We start from the raw sequence: 14,021 nt of genomic DNA, 5'->3' as shown, positions 1-14,021 counted from the left end.
CACTGCTGGATGAGCCAGAGCCGTGTTTCCCTTTGGTTCTCGCACTCAGCCCCTCACACACTGCTGCTGGCGGCTCCACAGGCAGGTTCCCAGGAACTGCAGCTCTCCAGATCTTTCTTTTCCACCAGCATTGTGGTGTGGTGGAGGAACTGCTTGGCTTTGGGGTCCTGAAGGCCTGGGAGGGGATGAGAGGAGAGTGGGGGACTGGAGGACTGGCTGCTGGGGCTGATCCTGGAGCTGTGGGGCTGTGTGGCTGGTCCTGGAACTCTGGGGCCGGTCATGGGTCCAGTCCTGTGGCCATGGGGTCAGTGTGGGGCCGGTCCCAGGGGCTGTGGGGTCAGGGTCGGGTTTGGGGGCCGGTCCCAGGGTCAGTGTCGGGTTTGGGGGTCGGTCCTGGGCCGTGTGACCGGGGTCGGTCTGGTCCCAGGTCCGTGCGGACGCTCCCGTGCCCTGTCCCGCGGTGCCGGTGTCCCCCCGGCAGTGACAGAACAGTGGCCGGACGGTCTCGGGGCGGTGCCGGAGCTGTCGCGGGGCGGTGCCGGTGTCCCCGCCGGAAATGACGGAGCTGTCGCGGGCGGTGCCGGTGTCCCCACCGGCAGTGACGCGGCCGCGGTTCCGGCCCCGCCTCCCTTTCCCTCAGCAGCGAGGCCGCGGGTGCGCGCGGTGCGGGACCGGAGCGGGCCCGGGGCCCGGGGCGGGGGCCCTGCATCCCGGGAGGGGCCGCTGGATCCCGGGAGGGGCGCCTGGGACCCGGGCAGCGGGGGCTGGATCCCGGAGTGGGAGCTGGAAACCCGGGAGGGGCCCTGGGTCCCCGGGGACGGGACTGGATCCCGCGCGAGGGCCCCGAGACCCGGGGTGGGGCCAGATTCCCGGGAGAGCGGGGCCGGATCCCGGGATGGGGGCTGGATCCCGGGAGGGGTGGTCGGGAACGGGGCTTTGAGGGGCCGGGGGGCGGCGGGGCCCTGTCGGGGGCGGGACGTGGCGATAACGGGGCCGGCCCGGGGTGACGCGGCCGCCGCTGCCGCAGGTGAGAAGGTGCCAAGATGCAGATCTTCGTGAAAACCCTCACGGGCAAAACCATCACCCTCGAGGTGGAGCCCAATGACACCATCGAGAACGTGAAAGCCAAGATCCAGGACAAGGAAGGTACAGGCGGGGCCGGGGGCGGCGGGGTGGCCCCACGGGGCTCCCCGGTGTCCCCACCGCGGTTGATTGTGTGATTGTGTCCCGCAGGGATCCCCCCCGACCAGCAGCGCCTGATCTTCGCGGGGAAGCAGCTGGAGGATGGCCGCACCCTCGCAGACTACAACATCCAGAAAGGTGCTCCCCGGACCCTGGGGGGTTTGGTGGGCATTTTTGGGGTGCCGGCTGCTGCTTTCCCCCCGGTGTGACACCAATGTCTCCTCACAGAGTCCACCCTGCACCTGGTGCTGCGCCTGCGAGGGGGAATCATCGAGCCCTCCCTGCGCCAGCTGGCCCAGAAGTACAACTGTGACAAGATGATCTGCCGCAAGTACGTCCCCGTGCCCCCTCCCCGTGTCCCCTCAGCCCCTTCCTGCAGCCCCCAGAGCCCTCCCCGGGGCCGCGGGGCTCTGCTGACCTGTCCCCCCCAGGTGCTACGCCCGCCTGCACCCCCGCGCCGTCAACTGCCGCAAGAAGAAGTGCGGGCACACCAACAACCTGCGCCCCAAGAAGAAGGTCAAATAGAGCCTCCAGCCCTGCCTGCCCTGGCCAATAAAGTATTGCAACGCTCAGCCCTGTTTTCTGGTGGTTTTTTTAGCCAAATTGTGGTTTTCAGTAAATGGGGGCGGTGCTGGAGCAGCATAGCAGGGTGGGGGGACAGGGAGGAATGGAGGTGGTGGTGCTGCAGCAGTGTGTGCACAAACTGGGTCAGCACTGGGACCCCCCTGCCCACCCACGGGCCCCCCGGCCATGTGCACGCAGCAGATGGACACTGGGACCTGGCCAGGGACTGGACTGGCACCAGAATCACACACAAACCCTTCCCTGTTCGTGCACTGGGACCCCCAGCCATGGGGGGTGACTGTCACCAGGAGCCCTATGTGCCCCTGCTCACACACTGGGCGTCCTCTGGTCACTTCTGCAGGGTCTGGATGAACACCGGGCCCCCCCTTACCCACCTGCTGGGACCCCCAGCCAGGTGTGCATGGGACCGGCTCCGTCCTGGGCTCTCCCTGTTCAGCGGCAAACGCACCGGGAGCCCCCGGCCGCGTGTCCAGGAACCGGCACCGGGCTCCCCTGTTCACGGAGCCCCCAGTGCATCCCCCTACCCACCCCCCGGGACCCCCGGCCGTGCGCTCACAGGGGCCGGACCGGGGCCCCGGGGCAGGGCACCGGGGCTGGCGGCGCTGCCGCTCGGTGCCTGCAGGTGGCGGCGGAACCGCGCTCCGCCCCGCGGGCCCCGGGCCTGCGCCGTGCGGCCGGGCCGGGCCATGGTGAGCGGCACCGGGAGCGGGACGGGAACGGGAGCGGCCCCGGGGGGCGGGAGGGGCGTCCCGGGACCGAGCGGGTCCGTGCGCGCGTGGTCACGGGGGCGTCGCGGATGGGGGGGTCCCGGTGCCCGTCTGTGAACCGGGGGGATCCCGGTGCCGGTCCGCGGACACGTGGCCGGGGGGCTCCCGGTGCGTTTGCAGCGGGGCGGGGGCACCCGGGGCCGGGGAGCTCCCGGTGCCCGTCTGGGTTGTGTGAGCACGGCCGGGGCTCCCGGTGCCGCTCCGGGCGTGCACAGAGAGCGGTCCCGACACACGCACGGACGGGATGGGGGTCCCGGTGCCCTTCGGTACCGCGGGCACGTGTCCGGGGGGTCCCGGTGTCAGTCCGGTTCGTGCACGGGCGGTCGGGGGGCGCGGTGGTGGGCAGGGGGATATGAGGGGTCCCGGTGCCCGTCTGTGTTGTGTGCACAAGGCCGGGCGGCTCCCGGTGCCGGTGCCGGTGCCGGGCTCAGCTCAAGCCCCGCGGCCGGAACCCACCTGGGACCCCCAGAACCGGTGCTGGGCGGGGACGCGTTGCCCCAGCACCGGGGCGATCCCGCTGGGCGGTACCGCCTCTGCCCGGAGCCGTTACCGGCTCACCGGTGCCACCGCGTCCCCTCCTGTCTGTCCCGCAGACGGGCGAGGCCGTGCGGGAGCTGCTGCAGCGGCTGCGGGAGCTGCAGAGCGAGCGGGTCGAGACGTACCGGCTCTTCGAGGAGTGAGTACCGGCACCGGCACCGGCAGCGCCGCGGGGATGGGCCCCGGGGGCGGCACCCACCGGGGCGGGCGGGGCACCCCCAGCAGGGAACCGGATCCCCCGTCCCGATTATTTTGCATCCTGTTGGGACGGGGCCATGGGGATGGCTGATGAGCTCCAGCTGGCAGCGGGACTCTGCGCTGGACACCTGAATCCTATTTCAGCATCCAGCAGATGATGGACTTCCTGGGATGCAGGGCTGAGAGTGTACAGGACGAAAAAACCCAAACCCCCAACCTTCCCCCCCAAAAAAAGCAGTTTCCAACCCTGTCCCGTGTGAGGGGTGAGGCTGCCTGCTCATGCCGCCAAATCCAGGCAGGAACAGGCAGGAAAACCCCGCTGGTGCTGCCTGTGGTGGGCGGCAAAGGGGGCTCGGCTCCAGGATGGGCACCCCAGGGTGGTGACAGTGGCTTTTCCCCCCTGGTCTGTCCGCAGGGGCCACCGGGCCTACCTGAGCAGCGCCCCCCACTATGACTTCCCGCGGTACCGGCAGCTGGTGCACGAGGTCACCGTGGCCTTCAGCGGCATCTCCCGGGAGGTGCTGGCCATCGCCGGGCGCCTGCGGGACCAGCTCGGCCGCCCCGACCTGGCCCAGCACCTGGCCCGGCTCCAGGACAGGGAGCAGGAGAAGCTGCAGCTGGTGGGTGCTGGGCTGGGGAGGGGAGAGGGGGGGTCCCTGGGGCTGCTTTGGGGGGGTCTCAGCTCCCATGGTGTCCCCCACAGACGGCGCAGCTGCAGCTGGCCCGGCAGCAGGCACAGGACCAGCCCGACGTGGGCGCCCATCAGCAGGAGGTGCAGGAGCTCAAGCACAAGTAGGTGGTGGTGGCCCCGCTGCTGTCCCCCCTCATTTTGGGAAGGCAGAGTCCCCCCTAGCCCAGAACCCCCAGTGCCATCCCCTCCTGCCCCTGTTTTGGGGTGGCGCCCCCTCCCCAGCCCGCAGGGTCCTGGCGTGTCCTGAGCTGGAAGGGATCCCGGAGCCCAGGCCAGGAGCCCCTTGCCTGCCTTTCCCCGCCCTCCCTGTGGCCCAGGGGGGCCCAGATGGTGCCTTCGGGGTCTGGCGGCGCTGCGTGGCCGCGTCCCCTCGGCCTCCCCAGGCTGAGTGTTTCATAAACAGCGCGGGGAAGGCGAGGCGGCCCACATAATACGCTCCATATGGGCTTTATTTATAGTTTCCATCCGCTCTCGTAGGCTAATTAAAACCATTGAGGCAATCAGCGAAATTCTCCAGGACCTTAAGTACGATTCGGAAGAAGTTGAGTGATGGGTGTCCCCGTGGGAACGGCTGGAGGGGCCGGCCTGGTGGAACGGGGGCCCCGCTCATCCCCCGCCCGCTCCCGGTGCACCTTGGCAAGGTGGGCATTGTCCTCTGGGCCCCTTCGCTGCAGCACAGGCTGGAAGGGGTGGAGGAGCTCCCTCTGGGACAACAGGGGTCCCCCTAAATCCTGAGTGCCCCTCAGCAGAGGGCTCCGGCGTGGGGCTGGTTCCCCTCCCCGGCTGTGCCAAAGGCAGAGCACACCCTGCAGTGCCAAGGGGCTGCCCTGCCAGGCCTCCATCGAGCTGGGCACTGTCCCTGCTGCCAGCTGGAGCCTCACGGGCAGCAGCCCCCCCAGACCACATCTTGGAGAGCGGCTGTGCCCCCAGCCCCACTGCAGCTCCGGTGCTCCGCACGCGCTTTTTCTATGGTCACCCCAAATAAACCTGTCCCCATGGAGCTGGCCTGAGTGGTGTGATCTCAAGGGTTCGTGTGGCCCCTCTGCCCCAGTGCCACCCCCTCCACCTTGGCTCGGTCCCCTGGGAGCCCCGGGATGGGGTGACAAAGGCCACGGGCCCCACTTGGCTGCCCGCTGCATCCCCGTCCCCGCGCAGCGCTGCCGCTCCGCTGACGCAGACCCCGGTGGGGTTTCAGAGGTTTATTGGCATTAAGCTTAAATCTGTTCCTAATTGACTGAAATGGAACCAAAATAAGGCTGGTTTGAATCAAAACTGGAGCAGGCACTGGGCAAACCCCAGCAGCCTCCAATCAGCCCGCGTGGCTCCCTGGGGACGGACCCCTCCGTGCACTCGCACGTGGGACCCTGGCGAGAGAAAGGCCAAAATCGCTTCCCGGGGGGAACTGCGGCGAGGGTGGGGTCACCCGGGAAGCCCCCGGCGCCCCTTTCATGCCAGGGGCTGCCCCGGCTGGCGGAGCCAAGGCTCCGCGGTGCCTCCCCCGGCCGGGCAGGGCTGGGGCGTCCCCTCGCTGCCGCAGGGCCGCGGTCCCACAGAGCCCCCGGGGCTGGGCCAGCCCGGCCCCCCAAGCTCACCCCACCCCATCCCCCAGGGCTGCGGGGCCGCGCTGCGCCCCGGCCGCCTCCCAGCGCCCCCGCGGCGGGGCCGGGGCGGGCGCGGGCGGTCCCGGGTGGGCGCCGGGCGCCCCGTCCCATCCTGCCGGCGCTCGGTCCCCCGCGGGCTACAGCTTATCGCCGGGAAGAACCTGCGGAGAGGAGCAGAGCCCCGCGTCGCCCCGGGGTCGGCGTCACCCCCCAGCATCCCTGGGGTGGGGGGTCACCCCGCGTCCCCACCCAGCCGGGGAGAAGAAGTGCGAAAGGCTCCTTACCTACCTGGTTGCGTGTTTTGTGCGATTTCTGCAGCCACACGCGCCACTGGTCGTAGAGTTTGATGCCGAGGTTGGAGCAGCCGTAGGCGTGTTTCTTCACCCACCCGAAAAACTGCTTCAGCTCCCGCCGCAGCGTCGTGTTCTGCTCCCCCACTTTGGGGTCGCAGCCCCCCGCCACTCGCTCTGCGGGGACAGGGGGGTCAGCGCCACACGGAGGGACGCGCCTCGACCCCCCCATCACCGCCGTGCCGTGAACGAGGACAGGAACCCGAGCAGGTTTTGGCTCCCAGCCGGGAAAGCCGAGCTCCAAATTGGCTCCTTTGCAGGAAATCCAGGTGCCGGGCATGGAGCGGGCCCCGCACATCCCCCGGGGCACGGGGAGGGGAGCGCGGCCGCGGCGGCACCGGGGAGCGCTGCCGGCCGCACTCACCGCTGCGCGGGGTGGAGGCGGCCGTGGGGTTGCTCCAGTCGCTCCAGATCCCGGCTTTCTTGGAGCCGTAGATGCTGAAGGGGTTACAGCGCACCTGGACGAAGTAGACGGTGCCGGGGCGCAGGCCGGCCAGGCGGCAGGAGGTCTGGTTGCCCACATCATCCACCACCTGCGGAGGGAGGAGATGGCGGCACCCGGACCCTGTGCCACCCCCGCGCTGTCCCCCGGCCGTGCCCACCCACCTTCCACTCGGAGCTGTCCTCCACCCGGTATTGGATCTGGTACTTGGCTTGGAAGAGGAAATCCTTGAGGGCCGGCGGGGAGCTCCAGCGCACGCTCAGCTGGTCCTCCAGGTCGCCCACTCTGCTGACGTGCACGTCGGACGGCGGGTCCGTGGTGACTGCGGGGACAGGCAGGGCTGGCCCGGGGCACAGCGGGGCAGCGCCGCGGGGCCGCGAGGGTTAAGGAGCCGCGGATGTAGGAGCGACTCGGAGCAAACAGCCTAATTCGATTAGGAGCAATTCTGCTCACATATCGCCCATTTCCTGCTGCCCCCGCCCCAGCCCGGCGCGGCCGCTCCCCTCGCAGGGTCACCGGCACCGGCACGGCGGTGGCACCCGTGGCTCACCCACGTCGAGGATGTCCAGCATGACCACGTCGGACACGGCCACCCCCAGGCGGTTGGACGCCTCCACCCAGATCTCGTAGGGCGTGAAGAGGGCCAGGTCCTTGGGGATGTGGCAGGAGTAGGTTCCGGCCGTGTGGTATTCCTGGCAGGTGTTGTCCTGGCCGTACCACCTGCGGGCAGGTGATGGATGAGGTGCTGGCACCACTCCCCCACGCTCCCGTGGGTCACCTTTTGGTTTTTCCACGCTGTCAGAATTGCGGGACTGACCCTGTGGTTCACTCAGTGATTTCCAACTCAACCAGGCCCGCAGCAGCTTCTCCTCACCCTCCCCAGCTCCATGAGGAAACTCATCCCAGAAAAGCAGGGCCCAGCCAGGAGGCATCGAGCTGCCCCTTCCCTGTTTCCCATTAAATCCCACTCCAACGTTTTTAACGACAACAGGGATGAAGGTGAGCACCCACCTGCGCTTGTACTTGAGGGTGTAGTTGGTGTGCAGGAAGGTCTCCCCTTCTGTCCCTGGCGCCCACTTGCAGGTCAGGTCCTTCATGTTTTTGGACCAGCAAGTGATGTTGACTGGTTTTTCTGGGGGTACTGGCAGAGACAAAAACCAAAGAACGGGAGGTTCCAGAGCTGTTTTTTTCCAGCCACGGAGACACAAACCCCAAATCCAAGCTGCGTTCCCAGCTGAGCCTCTGTATTCCCGGGAATGCGTAGCGACCCAAAAAACAAACCCGAGCTGCATTCCCCGTTCCGATCCCATATTCCTGGGACAGAGCATCGGCCTTAAAATAGCCCGAGATAAAATCTTACGATTATTGGTTCGGACAAGCGCGTTTTAACCGAGGCTTTGCCGAAACAGCCTCTGAGCTGCGCGCAGGTCAGGGCTCCACCAGAGCAGCTCCTGGCACGCTTTGGTGAGAACCAGGAGTCTGATTCCTCCCTGGGGATCCCTGGCTTCGATCCCATGGGGGAGAGTGGTGGCCAGACCCCAGTACAGAGCAGCTGGACCCTGACACAGAGCTAGACCTTGGCACAGAGTGGCTGGACCGCAGCACAGTGACCAGACCCCAACACAGTGACCAAACCCCAGCAGAGAGCAGCCAGACCCCAGTATAGAGTGACCACAGCCCTGCACAGTGACCAGACCCCAGCACAGTGACCAGACCCCAGCCCACAGTGACCAGACCCCAGCCCACAGTGACCAGACCCCGGCACAGTGACCAGACCCTGGCACAGAGTGACCAGACCCCAGCACAGTGACCACACCCCGGCACAGTGACCAGACCCCGGCACAATGACCACACCCGAGCACAGTGACCACACCCCGGCACAGTGACCAGACCCCAGCCCACAGTGACCAGACCCCGGCACAGTGACCAGACCCCAGCCCACAGTGACCAGACCCCGGCACAGTGACCAGACCCCAGCCCACAGTGACCAGACCCCGGCACAGTGACCAGACCCCAGCACAGTGACCAGACCCCAGCCCACAGTGACCAGACCCCAGCCCACAGTGACCACACCCCAGCACAGTGACCAGACCCCAGCACAGTGACCAGACCCCAGCCCACAGTGACCAGACCCTGGCACAGTGACCACACCCCAGCCCACAGTGACCAGACCCCAGCCCACAGCCCAGACCCCGGCACGGCGCGGCAGCACCGACGTACATCCGACATAAAGGCAGGAGCCGGCCAGGATGCCACCGTCTCTGCTGTGACACACCAGGTTGTCCCCCGACTGCTGCCTGGAGCCGTTGAGGCGGGCCAGGGCCACGCTGAGCGTGGAGGGGCCCAGGGTGGCGTAGGAGGCGGCCGGGAGGCGCCGCCCGTTCAGCGTCCAGTACAGGTCCTCGGCTTTCAGCGGAAAGTCCGGGCTGACCGTGCACGTGGCCACCAGCGAGGAGCCGATCAGCAGCGTGGGGTCCTGGGGGGAAATCACGGCGGGGTCTGCAGCCGGAGAGACAGAGCGGGGGGAATCGGTTATGAGGGTTTGGAATTGAGCTGACGAGGTTAGAGCTGTTTGAGCGTGTCTTGGGTCTGTTTATCTGGTTTGCATTGATTTAAACGCCTTGATGTCTCTTCTGTATTCATTTAAATACGTTTTATATCTGCTTAAGTGCATTGTTTTGCTATTTTGCGTCAATTTAAATCATCACGTCTATATCAATTTAAATCATCATATGTGTTTTATGTTAATTCAAACACATTGTTTAGCTATTTTTTTACATCGATGTAAATCATCACAAGCCTATGCTGATTTAAATCCCATATCTATTTTATATAGATTTAAATCATCACATATCTATTTTGTATCAATTTAACACACTGGTTTCCATTTTACATCCATTTAAAGACACTGGTTTCTATTTTACATTGGTTTAAATGTGTTTCATATCTATTCTTTACTTCTGCACATTTTATATCCATTTTATACCTAAAGACATTTTGTATCTTTTATATCTCTTTAAATAGTTTTTGTATCTATTCTGTATCTCAATACACACCTATTTTTATCTATTTAAATACGCTTTACACCTACTTTTATATCTACATATATTTTATATCTAAACACATTTAATATCTATTTTTATATCTGCATCTATTTTAGAACTTTAAAAATACTTTTCATATCCACTTTTTATCTTTATTTTCCCCAGGGCTGGGGCGGGGCTGGGTTGCAGCTTCGGAAGTTTTTCCGCGACAAAAGGATTTCAAAAAAAAAAGAAAATTCGAGGGGATTTCCCCCTCCCCGCCTTTTCCAACACTGCCAGGTCCTGCATTTCCCCCAGGATCGCCTCGCCCAGGGCTGGGAAGCGCTTCCCAAGAGCTCCCGCCTCATCCTCACCGTGTGCTCCCAAATCCCACCGCTCTCCCCTGGACATCCCGAGGGTGTCACAGGCTGGGGGAGCCCCTCCGAGCGGGGAAATTCCCATCCTGGGCCCTCTCCCAAATCCCACCGCTCTCCCCTGGACATCCCGAGGGTGTCACAGGCTGGGGGAGCCCCTCCGAGCGGGAAATTCCCATCCTGGGCTCCTTCCCAAATCCCACCGCTCTCCCCTGGACATCCCGAGGGTGCCGGGGCTGCGGGAGCCCCTCCGAGCGGGGAAATTCCCATCCTGGGCCCTCTCCCAAATCCCACCGCTCTCCCCTGGACATCCCGGGGGTGCCGAGGCTGCGGGAGCCCCTCCGAGCGGGGAAATTCCCATCCAGGGCCCCCTCCAATATCCCACCGCTCTCCCCTGGACATCCCGAGGGTGCCGAGGCTGGGGGAGCCCCTCCGAGCGGGGAAATTCCCGTCCTGGGCTCCTTCCCAAATCCCACCGCTCTCCCCTGGACATCCCGAGGGTGTCACAGGCTGGGGGAGCCCCTCCGAGCGGGAAATTCCCATCCTGGGCCCTCTCCCAAATCCCACCGCTCTCCCCTGGACATCCCGAGGGTGCCGGGGCTGGGGGAGCCCCTCCGAGCGGGGAAATTCCCATCCTGGGCCCTCTCCCAAATCCCACCGCTCTCCCCTGGACATCCCGAGGGTGTCACAGGCTGCGGGAGCCCCTCCGAGCGGGGAAATTCCCATCCCGGTTCACGCCGGGCCCCCTCGGCTGCCCCGGCCGGGCTGTTCCGTGTCCGTCAGCCCTTATCGGCTCCATCCGCACGCGCCGGGTTAATATTCCCAAATTACCTCCCGGAAAGTGCCGCGACCTTCCCGCCCCGGCGACCTCCGGGCCCCGCTCGGCTTTCAGCGCCCGCCGCCCGCCCCGGCTCCCGCCCGGCGCTCCCGAAAGCCCCGCACGCCGCAGAGATCCCAGCAGGGTCCGCCCCCCAGCTCCGCAATCAGGGCTCCGAAATCCTCCTTGCTCCGGGGAGGCTTAATTAGGAATTGCCGCCGTGCTGGTGAGGGGCGAGGAGGGCAATGCAGCGGGGAAAGGCAGCCTGGGGCACCCCAAGTATCCGCGGATTGGTGCCGGGCACCCCGAGCACCCCCGGATCGGTACCCGGTACCCCGAACGGCCGCGGGACGGTGCTGGGTACTCCGGGATGCCCCGAGCATCCCTGGATGGCGATGGATCCATCCCAGCCCTTCCCAAGGCCAGCCAGGCCTCTGGAATTCTCATCCCCCCTCTCTGCCAAGGCGCCCACCCCGCTCCGACCCCGCCACGAGCCGAGCCCGGAGCTGCTGCGGCTCTGCCGATAACAGACCCAGCACTCCGAGCCCTGATTCTCCTCAGCCCTAATCTAAACAGCCCCAGAAACTCACACGAGCACCGTAAAACAGACACGTTTCCCATCCTCCGAGCAGGACCCTCTGGAGGGGCCAATTTTCTCTCTCTCTGTATTTTTTTTTCCCTGGATTTTGGTTTTTTTCCCCTCCTCCGAGCAGGAGCCTCTGGAGGGGCCAATTATATACATATATATATTATATTTTTTTCCCCCCGGAATTGTTTTCCCCCCTCAGCACGGCCGCAGCGCCGAACATGTGTTTTAAAAGGGAAAAGTGTGAAGTTTTCCGATCGGGAGAGGAAAGGGCCGGAGAGACGCAGGCAGGCTGTGGAATGTGCAAGTTGCAACGAAAATACCTGCTCGGGGGTTTTATGGCTTCTCTATTGCAAAAAAAAAACGCTGATCAGGTGCTAAGTAATGCTATAAAGTAAAACCACATTTCCAAGGTGTCGGGAACGTTTATGCTTTTCTTCCGAAGGGCCGGATTTCATTTTAGTTTTATATCGGAGTTTTAAGGGGTTGGCAAAGAAAAGGGGGGAGGAAAGAAAAAAAAGCTCTGATAAGTGTCAGAGATCACGCAGTTAAAAAAGATTTATTGAGCTGTGCAGGGGGTTAAAGGAAAATAGAAATAATTGCCCTGAAGAACAAAAGGGAATTTGGGAAGCTCTGAATTCCACAGGAAAAATAAAATTAAATATATATGTGTAGTTTGAGCTCGTCTAAAACTCGAGCAGCGAGGCTTGCGGGCAGACAGGGTACCCAGAAATGCTTTATCCCTCTTTCCTACCCTGCTCTCCAGTCTCTTTTTCCCCTTTCTCATCCCCGACTGGCATTTCTCGTGCCCATCCCTGGGCTCGAGGAGGGATTTATAAAAAGCCCAGGCATTCCAGCGCGGCCGAGCTGCACCGAGGGGAAACTTTCGCTCTCTAAAAGGAGATTTGGCTTCGCCTTGGCCAGCGCCGCACGTCGAGGGGCCAGCGCTGCCCCGGACCCCCGTGGGGAGGGGGAAATGGGGTCCGGGGGGAGCCCGGCGGCTCGGGAGGAGGAAGGTGCGGGCTCAGCCCCTCCGAGGGTCCGGCCGTGGCCTCGGGCGGTTCCCAGCGGGATCAGCCCCTCCAGGCACCGGGGCGGGCACCGGGGCGGGCACCGGGAGCCGCCGGGATCGGCCGCTCTCGCTCACGGCCCCCGAAGGGATTTTTGGAGCGTTCCCCCTCCCCACCCCATGGCTCCAGCAGCTCCTGCCCCAATTAACGCCCTCGGGGCTCCCCCGTAAGGACGGGGCCGGGTCAGGGCTCGGTGCCGGTGGCCGGGGAGGGGGCGCGGGAGCCGCCGGGCGAGCGGTGCCGTTTGTGGCGGGTCCCGTTCGCGCGTCGGAGCGGAGAACATCCATCGCCTTGAGAAATTCCCATCATAGGGAGGAAGCCGAACTTCCTGCTGCGGGCAGCGGGGAGCGGGGAGCGGGGAGCGGGGAGCGGGGAGCGGGGAGCGGGACCTCGCCCTCCCCTGGCTCGGGCCGCAGCGGGGGCAGCGGGGCGGTGGCCGGGACCGGGGCTCCGTCGGGTTTAGGGCTCCGTGGGGAAGGGGGGATCCCTCCCCCGTGTGTGCCCCCACGGCCGGGGGGACCCCGATCCCCGCGGGGCTGAGGCCGCTCCACAGCTCAGCCCACAGGTGGCACCTCCCGGACCTGCCACCGCCGTGGGGCCCCCAAATTGGGCATCACTGAGGGCCCCCGGGGGATTTTTGTTTTTGTTGGGGGGGTCGTTGTTTTCCGTGGGGCGGGGAGGGAGATCCTCGTTGTTCTGGGTGGGCAAAGGGGATTCATTGTTCTCTGGGATGGGGGGGCGGCTCTCCGGGGGAAGGGGGGACCCCGTTGTTCTCGGCAGGGGGAGGGGGGGTCTCAGAGGCTTTGGGGGGGGCAGAGGGGGGCGATGGCTCCCGGGGCTGCGAGGGGGTCGCGAGGGGAAGGGGCTCGCTATTGTTCTCCGGGCGGAGGCCGGGGGTTTCCATTGTCCTGGGTGGGGAATGGAGCCGCATTGTTCTGCGGGAGGGGGGGCTGGACGGCGGGGAGGGGGACAAGGGGGGACCGGCCCTCCTCGGGGTCGCCGTTCTCCGTGGGGAGAGGGAGCAGCGGCTGCGCCGGGGGAGGGGGGGCTCTCCTCGCTGCTCTCGGGGATGGGGGGCAGCACAAAAAAGGTTCCTCTATTGTTCTCTGCGGGGAAGGGGCGGGGGGGTCCCGGCTGGGCTGCGGGCACGGGGATGGGGGATCCCGGCTGCTGTCGGGAGGGGAGGGGGGGACCCGGCTGCCCTCCGCGGGGGGGTCCCTGTCCTCCTCCTCCTCCTCCTCCTCCTCCTCCTCCTCCTCCTCCTCCTCCTCCTCCGCAGCGCAGGCGAAGCGCAGCCCCGAGGTGCGCCCGGCGGTGCCCCCGCCGCGCCCGCGGCCGCTCCGCATCCCGGGGCCGGGGGGGACGCGGCACGCGGAGAGGAGCGCACAGCCCCGGGGGGCTCCGCATCCCGGCACCGCTGGGGGGGGAACGGGACACGCGGAAAGAAGCGGGGGAACCTCGGGGGGCTCCGCACGCCGGGGCCGGAGCCGGACGGGAGAGCCCCGGGGGGCTCCGCGCAGCGCCCGCGTGGCCCCGACGGGACCCCCGCCCGCCCCGCGCCCACCTTGCGGGAGCCGCCCGGTGCTGCCGGTACTCACAGGAGAGCGGCTCGGCGCGGGGCAGGCGCGGCAGCAGCAGGAGCAGCAGCGGCAGCATCGGGAGCAGCGGCGGCCGCGGCATGGCCTGCTCCGGTGCCCGTCGGTGCCCGGGGCGGCGGAGCGCACCGGCACGTCCGGGGAAGTCCCGAGCAAGTCTGAGCAACCCCCGGTTACCAAAGCCCCAACTGCCGCCCTGGCCC

At 65.6% G+C, this 14,021-nt stretch overlaps 3 protein-coding genes across 6 annotated transcripts; 2 read left to right on the top strand and 1 right to left on the bottom strand.

The window, feature by feature from the left end:
- The first annotated feature begins 542 nt into the window (after positions 1 to 542).
- Positions 543 to 1,754, top strand: UBA52 (ubiquitin A-52 residue ribosomal protein fusion product 1). Of its 2 annotated transcripts, none has more exons than XM_054650298.2 (5): positions 543 to 654; positions 1,028 to 1,146; positions 1,234 to 1,320; positions 1,411 to 1,513; positions 1,614 to 1,754. In XM_054650298.2, the coding sequence occupies exons 2-5, from the start codon at positions 1,044 to 1,046 to the stop codon at positions 1,705 to 1,707; spliced, it is 387 nt and encodes a 128-aa protein (XP_054506273.1). In that variant the 5' UTR covers positions 543 to 654; positions 1,028 to 1,043; the 3' UTR covers positions 1,708 to 1,754. The 2 variants fall into 2 exon arrangements, with proteins under 2 accessions (XP_054506273.1, XP_077047656.1); XM_077191541.1 differs by having other exon boundaries at positions 576 to 663.
- Positions 1,755 to 2,388: 634 nt separating this feature from the next.
- On the top strand, positions 2,389 to 4,960 carry REX1BD (required for excision 1-B domain containing). Its single transcript, XM_054650429.2, has 5 exons — positions 2,389 to 2,456; positions 3,128 to 3,210; positions 3,685 to 3,889; positions 3,973 to 4,061; positions 4,438 to 4,960. Exons 1-5 carry the CDS (start codon positions 2,454 to 2,456, stop codon positions 4,508 to 4,510), a joined length of 453 nt encoding a protein of 150 aa, XP_054506404.2. The 5' UTR covers positions 2,389 to 2,453; the 3' UTR covers positions 4,511 to 4,960.
- A 148-nt stretch (positions 4,961 to 5,108) lies between these two features.
- CRLF1 (cytokine receptor like factor 1) lies at positions 5,109 to 14,001 on the bottom strand. 3 transcript variants are annotated; one of them, XM_077191530.1, is made up of 8 exons: positions 13,822 to 14,001; positions 8,574 to 8,852; positions 7,365 to 7,494; positions 6,904 to 7,073; positions 6,518 to 6,675; positions 6,276 to 6,444; positions 5,839 to 6,028; positions 5,109 to 5,722 (listed from the first exon to the last, which is right to left on the bottom strand). In XM_077191530.1, exons 1-8 carry the CDS (start codon positions 13,901 to 13,903, stop codon positions 5,407 to 5,409), a joined length of 1,494 nt encoding a protein of 497 aa, XP_077047645.1. In that variant the 5' UTR covers positions 13,904 to 14,001; the 3' UTR covers positions 5,109 to 5,406. The 3 variants fall into 3 exon arrangements, with proteins under 3 accessions (XP_077047645.1, XP_077047644.1, XP_054506269.2); XM_077191529.1 differs by having other exon boundaries at positions 5,570 to 5,722; positions 5,846 to 6,028; XM_054650294.2 differs by having other exon boundaries at positions 5,570 to 5,722; positions 5,850 to 6,028.
- Between the last annotated feature and the right edge of the window lie 20 nt (positions 14,002 to 14,021).

Source organism: Agelaius phoeniceus, chromosome 29 (assembly GCF_051311805.1).
Source record: "Agelaius phoeniceus isolate bAgePho1 chromosome 29, bAgePho1.hap1, whole genome shotgun sequence".
NCBI classification, from domain to species: domain Eukaryota; kingdom Metazoa; phylum Chordata; class Aves; order Passeriformes; family Icteridae; genus Agelaius; species Agelaius phoeniceus.
The sequence above is the reverse complement of the archived record's forward strand: the minus strand, read 5'-3'. Positions and strand labels throughout refer to the sequence as shown.

Coding starts and splice junctions, on each gene's coding strand:
- UBA52 (XM_054650298.2), top strand. CDS start 1,044: ATGCAGATCTTCGTGAAAACCCTCACGGGCAAAACCATCACCCTCGAG. Junction 1,147..1,233: donor CAAGATCCAGGACAAGGAAG/GTACAGGCGGGG, acceptor TGTGTCCCGCAG/GGATCCCCCCCGACCAGCAG. Junction 1,514..1,613: donor GACAAGATGATCTGCCGCAA/GTACGTCCCCGT, acceptor TGTCCCCCCCAG/GTGCTACGCCCGCCTGCACC.
- REX1BD (XM_054650429.2), top strand. Junction 3,211..3,684: donor ACGTACCGGCTCTTCGAGGA/GTGAGTACCGGC, acceptor GTCTGTCCGCAG/GGGCCACCGGGCCTACCTGA. Junction 3,890..3,972: donor AGCAGGAGAAGCTGCAGCTG/GTGGGTGCTGGG, acceptor TGTCCCCCACAG/ACGGCGCAGCTGCAGCTGGC.
- CRLF1 (XM_077191530.1), bottom strand. CDS start 13,903: ATGCCGCGGCCGCCGCTGCTCCCGATGCTGCCGCTGCTGCTCCTGCTG. Junction 6,445..6,517: donor AGGACAGCTCCGAGTGGAAG/GTGGGTGGGCAC, acceptor CTCCCTCCGCAG/GTGGTGGATGATGTGGGCAA. Junction 5,723..5,838: donor CGCAACCAGGTAGGTAAGGA/GCCTTTCGCACT, acceptor TCCTCTCCGCAG/GTTCTTCCCGGCGATAAGCT.